A 9,664-nucleotide genomic window follows, 5' to 3' on the forward strand; every position below is an offset into this window, starting at 1 on the left:
AGGAAGTTGGTTAGATTCCCTTGTTGGAGATGGACAAGGCCTGGCAGTTGTGTGCAGTAAATGTTATTTTCCACATCACTACAACCCAGGATGTTGTCCAGCTTTTGTTGCGTGTGGGCACAGACTGCTTATTATTGGAGGAGTTGCTAATGCAACTACACACTTAAAGGGTGTGGGTGTATGAACACAAGTCTTTCAAGGTGACACGACAAATTGGTAAGTTTAAAAAAACAAACAGGATCCTTGGCTTTACTAAAAGGCAAAGGACAAATGCAAGTGTGCTATGGTAAAAATTTACAAATCACTAATTATGTAACTTGCCAAGGCTTCCTCAATAGCCTCTGCAAGTCCCCCCTCCAACCCCACACAGCAGGTACTGCAGCAGTTCAAAAAGACATCTCACTACCACCTTCTAAAAGGGAATTAGGGATGGCATCAAATGCTAGTAATCGGAGACTGGGACATCCCATGAATGAATAAAAGAAAACATGATCCCAACTGGAGTAGTGTTTCCAATTCTGGGCACCACACTGCAGAGAGTCAAAAGCTTGGAAGCTCGAGTAGAGAAAATCTACTAGAACAGTACCAGGAATGAAGGACTTCAGTTGTGTGAAGGGATGAGAAGCTTTGATCCCTTTAGATCAACAAAGTTGAAAGGACAACGTAGGGGTTCAACATTATGAGAGATTGCAAATCTAATTTCATTCCATTGGCAGGAGAGTTGGTGACCAGAAGCAAAAATTAAAGTATTCAGCAAAAGAACACGAGCAAATATTAGTTTTTTTTCTTTACACAGCAGATATGATGAACTGGAATACAACATACAAGGTGGTGGAAGTTGAGTCAAATTACCTCCTCCTGTATGTAAAATTGTATGATTTCACCGAGGAGTTTGCTTATTTTATCTGCTTAATGTCCACGGCTCAGAACTCTGTAAACTCATGGCCACATGCAAGGAGACTTGAGTTCACACTGTGTCTGATCCGAATGGTGCAGTTTGATTCCTACATGGCTATCTTTACAAGTGAGGAATGGAATTTTCTCCCCGTTACTTGTCCTGTTTAAATAGAAAGAGAACAGTTGGTTTGTCACCCACTGCTGAACCAGCAACAGCTTCTGCAATGTCCCAGCTGCAGTGCACAGCCCCAGGAATGCAGCACAGCCGCTTGCCCGAGCCCAGGGCCTGTTCTCCAGCTGCCTCCCCTCGGAGCAGCGGCTCCAGGCCAGGCCGCAGCGAGCCACAGTTACAATCAGCAGCGGCTGCAAGGGGCTTTACCTTGGGCGGGCGGATTTTGCAGATGCCGCTCCTCTGGGCGATGGGCCTGATCTTGTTGATGTAGCCCAGCGGCTCAGTGAACTCCTCCCAGCTCGGCTCGAACACCGGGCACTCGGGCGGCGGGATGAACTCGGAAAATATCCACATGATGGCGGCGACCTGAGCGAATCCGATCGGCGACAATCCCCGAGACAAAGAGCGGCCGGAGCTCGGGGGGAGGAAGGGGGGGCGGGGGGGGGGAGAGACCCCCGCCCGCTAGACCAGCCCACCCCACCCGCCGGCTGCCCGACCGACCGGCTTCTCCTCCCACAGGCACGGGCCCGACCTCGGCCACACACAGCCCAGTCCAGCCGGCTCTGCACCCCCACTGCCGCTTCCACTCCGACTCCGGCTCGAGCTCCGGCTCCAGCTCACTGGGCCGCCTCACACACACAAACACCGCCGCACGCAAATGAGTCCGAGGCCTCTTCACTGGGGGGCGGGGCCCAACAATACAGGGAGCAGGTAATGGCCGCCGCCCTGTCACCAACAACAACAAGAGAGGGGGAGGGGGAGCGGTGAGATTAATGATCGGGGAAGGGGGGAGATTAAAGAGGGGGAGAGGGGGAGATTAAAGGGGGGAGGGGGGGAGAGGGGGGGAGGGGGGGAGGGGGGAGATTAAAGGGGGGGGAGGGGGGAGATTAAAGGGGGGGGGAGGGGGGGAGATTAAAGGGGGGGGAGGGGGGGAGGGGGGAGATTAAAGGGGGGGAGGGGGGGAGATTAAAGGGGGGGAGGGGGGAGATTAAAGGGGGGGAGGGGGGAGATTAAAGGGGGGGAGGGGGGAGATTAAAGGGGGGGAGATTAAAGGGGGGGAGATTAAAGGGGGGGAGATTAAAGAGGGGGAGATTAAAGAGGGGGAGATTAAAGAGGGGAGATGAAAGAGGGGGGAAGGGGGGAGATGAAAGAGGGGGGAAGGGGGGGAGATGAAAGAGGGGGAAGGGGGGGAGATTAAAGGGGGGGGAAGGGGGGAGATTAAAGGGGGGGGGAAGGGGGGAGATTAAAGGGGGGGAAGGGGGGAGATTAAAGGGGGGGGAAGGGGGGAGATTAAAGGGGGGGAAGGGGGGAGATTAAAGGGGGGGAAGGGGGGAGATTAAAGGGGGGGAGGGGGGAGATTAAAGAGGGGGAAGGGGGGAGATTAAAGAAGGAGGGGAGGGGGGGAGATTAAAGAAGGAGGGGAGGGGGGAGATTAAAGAAGGAGGGGAGGGGGGAGATTAAAGAAGGAGGGGAGGGGGGAGATTAAAGAAGGGGGGGAGGGGGAGATTAAAGAAGGGGGGGAGGGGGGGGAGATTAAAGAAGGGGGGGAGGGGGGAGATTAAAGAAGGGGGGGAGGGGGGAGATTAAAGAAGGGGGGGAGGGGGGAGATTAAAGAAGGGGGGGAGGGGGGAGATTAAAGAAGGGGGGGAGGGGGGAGATTAAAGAAGGGGGGGAGGGGGGAGATTAAAGAAGGGGGGGAGGGGGGAGATTAAAGAAGGGGGGGAGGGGGGAGTATTAAAGAAGGGCGGGAGGGGGGAGATTAAAGAAGGGCGGGAGGGGGGAGATTAAAGAAGGGCGGGAGGGGGGAGATTAAAGAAGGGCGGGAGGGGGGAGATTAAAGAGGGGGGGAGGGGGGAGATTAAAGAAGGGGGGGGAGGGGGGAGATTAAAGAAGGGGGGGGAGGGGGGAGATTAAAGAAGGGGGGGAGGGGGGAGATAAAGAAGGGGGGGGAGGGGGGAGATTAAAGAAGGGGGGGGAGGGGGGAGATTAAGAAGGGGGGAGGGGGGAGATTAAAGAAGGGGGAGAGGGGGGAGATTAAAGAGGGGCGAGGGGGAGATTAAGAGGGGGGAGGGGGGAGATTAAAGAGGGGGGAGGGGGGAGATTAAAGAGGGGGGAAGGGGGAGAATTAAAGAGGGGTGAGGGGGGAGATAAGAGGGGGGAGGGGGAGATTAAAGAGGGGGGGGAGATTAAAGAGGGGGGAGGGGGGAGATTAAAGAGGGGGGAGGGGGGAGATTAAAGAGGGGCGAGGGGGGGAGATTAAAGAGGGGGGAGGGGGAGGGGACGAGATTAAAGAGGGGGAAGGGGGGAGATTAAAGAGGGGGGAGATTAAAGAGGGGTGAGGGGGGGAGATTAAGGAGGGGGAGGGGGAGATTAAAGAGGGGAGAGGGGGGAGATTAATGAGGGGGGAGGGGGGAGATTAAGAAGGGGGGGAGGGGGGAGATTAAAGAAGGGCGGGGAGGGGGGAGATTAAAGAAGGGGGGGAGGGGGGAGATTAAAGAAGGGGGGGGAGGGGGGAGATTAAAGAAGGGGGGGAGGGGGGAGATTAAAGAAGGGGGGGAGGGGGGAGATTAAAGAAGGGGGGGAGGGGGGAGATTAAAGAAGGGGGGAGGGGGGAGATTAAAGAAGGGGGGAGAGGGGGGAGATTAAAGAGGGGCGAGGGGGGGAGATTAAAGAGGGGGGAGGGGGGAGATTAAAGAGGGGGGAGGGGGGAGATTAAAGAGGGGCGAGGGGGAGATTAAAGAGGGGGGAGGGGGGAGATTAAAGAGGGGGGAGGGGGGAGATTAAAGAGGGGGGAAGGGGGAGATTAAAGAGGGGTGAGGGGGGAGATTAAAGAGGGGGGAGGGGGAGATTAAAGAGGGGGGAGATTAAAGAGGGGGGAGGGGGGAGATTAAAGAGGGGGGAGGGGGGAGATTAAAGAGGGGCGAGGGGGGGAGATTAAAGAGGGGGGAGGGGGAGGGGACGAGATTAAAGAGGGGGGAGGGGGGAGATTAAAGAGGGGGGAGGGGGGAGATTAAAGAGGGGTGAGGGGGGGAGATTAAGGAGGGGGGAGGGGGAGATTAAAGAGGGGAGAGGAGGGAGATTAATGAGGGGGGAGGGGGGAGATTAAAGAGGGGGGAGGGGGGAGATTAAAGAGGGGGGAGATTAAAGAGGTGGGAGGGGCGGGAGATTAAAGAGGGGGAGATTAAAGAGGGGGGAGGGGCGGGAGATTAAAGAGGGGGAGATTAAAGAGGGGAGAGGGGGAGATTAAAGAGGGGGAGGGGGAGGGGGGAGATTAAAGAGGGGGCGAGATTATAGAGGGGGGAGGGGGGAGATTAAATGGGGGGAGGGGGAGATTAAAGGGGGGAGGGGGAGATTAAAGGGGGGGAGGGGGAGATTAAAGGGGGGAGGGGGAGATTAAAGAGGGGGGAGGGGGAGATTAAAGAGGGGGAGCGGAGGGGGGAGATTAAAGGGGGGAGGGGGAGATTAAAGGGTGAGGGGATCAAAGGGGGGAGATAAAAGGGGGGGAGGGGGAGATTAAAGAGGAGGGCGGGGGAGATTAAAGAGGAGGGAGGGGTGATTAAAGAGGAGGGGGATTAAAGAGGAGGGAGGGGGGATTAAAGAATGGGAGGGTGGGATTAAAGAAGGGGTGGGTGGAGATTAAAGGGGGGAGGGAGGGGGGAGATTAAAGGGGAGGAGGGGGGAGATTAAAGAAGGGGGAGTGTGGGATTAAAGAAGGAGGTGAGATTAAAGAGGGGGTAGGGGTGAGATTAAAGAGGGGGTGGGGGAGATTCAAGAGGGGGGTGGAGGAGATTAAAGGGGGGGAGGGGGAGATTAAAGAGGCGGGAGGGGAGATTAAAGAGGGGGAGATTAAAGAGGCGGGAAGGGGAGATTAAAGAGGGCGGAGGGGGAGATTAAAGAGGGGGGAGGGGAGATTAAAGTGGAGGGAGGGGGAGATTAAAGTGGGGGGAGGGGGAGATTAAAGAATGGGGAGGGTGGGTTTAAAGAAGGGGAGGGGGATTAAAGAGGGGGAGATTAAAGGGGGGAGGGGGGAGATTAAAGCAGGGAGGGGGAGATTAAAGGGGGGGAGGGGGAGATTAAAGAAGAGGGAGGTGGAGATTAAAGAGGAGGGAGGGGGATTAAAGAGGGGGGGATTAAAGAGGGGGGAGGGGGAGATTAAAGAGGGAGGAGAGGGTATTAAAGAAGGGGGAGGGGAGAGATTAAAGGGGAGGGAGGGGGAGATTAAAGGGGAGGGAGGGGGAGATTAGAGAAGGGGGAGGATGGGATTAAGAAGGGGGAGGATGGGATTAAAGAAGGGGGAGGGTGGGATTAAAGAAGGGGGGGGTGAGATTAAAGAGGGGGGAGGGGGAGATTAAAGAGGGGGGAGGGGTGATTAAAGAGCGGGGAGGGGGAGATTAAAGAGACGGGAGGGGGAGATTAAAGAGGGGGTGGGGGAGATTAAAGAGGAGGGAGGGAGGGAGAGATTAAAGAGGAGGGAGGGGGAGATTAAAGATCGGGGAGGGAGGGGAGAGATTAAAGATCGGGGGGAGAGTAAAGATCGGGGAGGGAGGGGGGAGTTTAAAGATCGGGGAGTTGATTAAAGATCAGGGGGAGAGGAGATTGAAGATCAGGGAGGGGGAGGAGATTAAAGTTCAGGAGAGGGGCTGAGAGAGATTAAAGATCATTGGGAGTGGTGGCAGTATAAAGAGAGAGGCGAGTCGCAGGAACATAATGAGAGCGGTGGCAGTATAAAGAGTGAGACCAGTAGCAGGAACAGGATGAGAGTAATGGCAGTATAAAGAGTGAGACCAGTAGCAGGAACACGGTGAGTGTAATGGCAGTATAAAGAGTGAGACCAGTATCAGGAGCACAATGAGAGTAATGGTAGTATCAAGAGTGAGACCAGTAGCAAGAACACGGTGAGTGGAATGGCAGTATAAAGAGTGAGACCAATAGCAGGAACACAATGAGAATAATGGCAGTAGAGAGCCCAGAAGCGGAAATCACTGAATTGTTATGGTGTAGGAGGCCATTCAGCCCATCATGTCTGCATCGGCTCTGAGTATTTAATCTCCTGTCCTTTTCCCCGTAACACTGCACATTGTTTCCATTCAGTTGATCATCCAATGCCCTCTTGAATGCCTCAATTGAACCTACCTCCACCACACTTCCAGACAGTGCATTCCAAATCCTAACTACTTGCTGCAATAAAGTTTTTTCTCACCTGGCATTTGCTCCTTTTGCAAAACAGTTTAAAACTGTGCCCTCTGGTTCTCCATCTGTTTACGAGTAGGAACAGTTTCTCCCTATCTACTCTGTCCAGACCCCTCATTATTTTGAACACTTCTACCAAGTCTCCTCTTAGCCTTCTCCTCTCCAAGGAAAACAGTCCCAACTTCTACAATCTTTCCTCACAACTGAAGTCTCATATCCCTGGAACCTTTTCTGAACTCCCTCCAATAAGTTCACATCCTTCCTATAGTGCGGCACCCAGAACTGAACACAATACTCTAACTGAGGTCGAACTAGTGTCTTATATAAGTTCACCATAACCTTGTCCTCTATGTCCCTATTAATGAAGCCTAGAATATTGTATGCTTTAGAAACAGCTCTCTCTACCTGTTCTGTCACCTTTAATGACTTATGTACATATATACACCCAGATCTCTCTGCTCCTGCATATCCTTTAGAATAGTATCCTTTACTTTACACTGTCTCTCCATGCTCTTTGTACCAAAGTGTATCACCTCACACTTCTCCGCATTGAGCTTCATCTGCCACCAATCTGCCCACTCCACCAATGTATCACTGTCCTTTTGAAGTTCTATTCTGTCCTCCTTACGGTTTACAATTCTCCCTAGTTTTTGTGACATTCGCAAACTTTGAAATTGTCCCCTGCACACCAAGATCTAGATCATTTATATATATCAGGAAGAGCAAGGGTCCCAATACTGACCTCTGGGGAACTCCACTACAAACCTTTCTCCAGCCCAAAAAATATCCATTAACCATTACTCTGTTTCCTATCCCTCAGCCAATTTTGTATTCACATTGCTACTGTCCCTTTTATTCCATGACCTATAACTTTCCTCACAAGTCTGTTGTGTGGCACTGTATCAAACGCCTTTTGGAAGCCCATATACACCACATCAACAGCTTTGCCCTCATCAAACATCTCTGTTACATCTTTTAAAAACTCCAGAAAATTAGTTAGACACAATTTTCCTTTAATAAGTCCATGCTGACTCTTCAGAATCAATCCAAATTTTTCCATAAATGTTAATTCTATCCCAAATAATTGTTTCTAGAAGTTTCCCCACCACCAAAGTTAAACTGACTGGTCTGTAATTGCAGGTCAGACCTATGCAACCTTTCTTGAACAAGCAGGAACAGGAACACAGTAAGAGCGGCAGCAGTGTAAAGAGAGAGAATAGTAACAGGTGTTAATCACAATAAGAAGATGTGGTGGAAGAATTAATCCAGGCTGGTCTTTTGGCTGAAGCCAGTTTATTTTCAAGGCAACTCTTCAGTGCTACAGTCTTCCAAATACCTGCCACACAAAGTATTCTAGTTGTATCTTTTTATTCTGTTTAGATGGGGTAATCAATGCCCACCACCTGTTTAACTCACAATTATCTTTAACAAGGTGATTGCCAGGCAGCGTATTTATTTATACTTTGACAGATTCCACTCTTTTAAATTAAAACTTAAGACACCCCTCTTCCAATACGTTTAATAATTCCTTAGAGCCGGCACTTCTTTTCGTAAAACAGTCTGATAGTTGGTGACTTGTGTCAACCCATTTTATCTTAGAGATCTCCCTTCTCTCTAATATTTCTTTTATGCTGGCTAGGTCTATTCTTCGCCTTTTATCAACAACACTTTTCATGGAATGAACATTATCCCAAAGAGACCAGTTATCAACAAAACATTCCTATGGGCAAACTTTCCTCACATTGCCCCTTATTTAATATTTCTGTCAGTATATTGGATAAGTAAACCCCCATATCTAATGCTTCTACCAAGGCAAGCATTTCAGCAGCTAAGTTGCTCTTCACTACCCTTTTTAGTTTCTTGGCCTCCCAAGCCAGCGGACAACATTTATCAGTCTTTCCCACCAAGAATATGATGAACCTTGCTGTGCTCAGAGTACCTATCTGGAAGATTGGCATGTGAAGCATCGCTAAAACTGACCAACCTCAGATCTTCTGGGTCATCCAAGGATGGAAACTTGAGCACATATCTCTCTGAATTTAATTATTTTAGTGTTTTATTTGCTCTCAGAACTTCAACTGTAGCATGTTTCATCATGGTACTCAGCTCCAACACACCATAACTAGCGCCAGGCCTAGTCTGAGTGCACAACCAGTTCAACTGCCCAATCAAACTTCTCAACTGTGCTGTTTCTTCCTTGGTAACAGTATCTTCTTTTTGTGAGGATCTAACCCGAGTTGTTGGGATATGATTAACATTTTCTAGGTAAGATTGTTGATTCAGTGTCACTCCTGACTTGGTCTGCTTAATGACTAAACCTATTTATTTAAAGGCCCCTGAAGCCTGACTTCTGACCTTGAATTCTTTCTTTATCTTCTCGATTAACCACTGTTAAAATTCTACAGAGCCTCCCACAGAAAATCATCAACATGCGTGATAAAGATTCCAGTTAGTTTCTCCTTATGGTACTAGTAGAACATCACAGGGTCTGCCTTTAACTGAATGCAATGTTTTCAATAGGACAGACCTCACGGGAAAATACCATTTGTCCCGACGCATCATTCAATCCATAAACACATTTGTTCAATTTCCACAGCTTTCCTTTCACATCCCCGACTTCAAAAAACTTCCCTTTGAAACTTCTCCCCCTGTAAAAATGCAGTCTTTATGTCAATCGATTTGCACTCCGAGGAATAGGATGCCAAAAAAGCTAAAAAATCTTCAAACTCACTTTCCCCACAGGAGGCAAATCCACTCTGACTCCTGATCTCCTAGTCTCTCTTCAAAATCTCGAGCTACTAATCTCACTTTGACCTTATATGTGCCGTCTGGGAGCACCTTTTCTGCACAGATCCACCTGTGAGATAAAGCTGACTGTCCTCTGTCAGATATTTCAGAATATACTCCAAATTCCTCCCAACTTTCTAACTCTTTCCATTTGGCTTCCTTTATCAGCTTATTTTCCAATTTATTAGCAGCTACTAGAATCTCTTGGTCATATGGACTTCTACTTCTATTGAGATTCCTAGCTTACTCTCTAGTCCTTGTTCTTGTTAAGCTATGGCCTCTACTCACATTCCTCTCCCTTCCTGGACTGCTACTGTATGATCTTTCTCCCATGCAAGCAGAACTCCATTCGCAAGTCCATGATTTTTTTCTAGGGTCACAACCACTTTCTGGTCCACTGTCAGAACTCGTACTGCTCTTTCTGGGTTTCCATATCTTTACCTTGGTTTGCCAATCGACATGTCTTGTCTCCTGTCCTTCATTCTGCACATTTAGCCAATGTTTGTATTTACCAGTGGCCTTTCCTGCTCTCCCTATGATGGTGGCATCCCTCCACACACTGGTCCCTTCTGGCATGTATGTTACCTTTGTTCCTACTTTGGGTTGTTGCCCTTCTGG

At 50.1% G+C, this 9,664-nt stretch overlaps 1 protein-coding gene across 2 annotated transcripts in view; it reads right to left on the reverse strand.

The window, feature by feature from the left end:
• The window catches only part of kdm5a (lysine (K)-specific demethylase 5A), a 224,200-nt gene extending 222,476 nt beyond the window's left edge, over positions 1 to 1,724 (reverse strand). For both annotated transcript variants that reach the window (XM_041215725.1, XM_041215724.1), the window contains exon 1: positions 1,277 to 1,724. In XM_041215725.1, coding sequence (XP_041071659.1) covers positions 1,277 to 1,423 — 147 coding nt within the window. In that variant the 5' untranslated portion in view covers positions 1,424 to 1,724. The remainder of the gene's footprint in view (positions 1 to 1,276) is intronic.
• Positions 1,725 to 9,664: the final 7,940 nt, after the last annotated feature.

The sequence above is a fragment of the Carcharodon carcharias genome, chromosome 21 (assembly GCF_017639515.1).
Source record: "Carcharodon carcharias isolate sCarCar2 chromosome 21, sCarCar2.pri, whole genome shotgun sequence".
Classification (NCBI taxonomy): Eukaryota; Metazoa; Chordata; class Chondrichthyes; order Lamniformes; family Lamnidae; genus Carcharodon; species Carcharodon carcharias.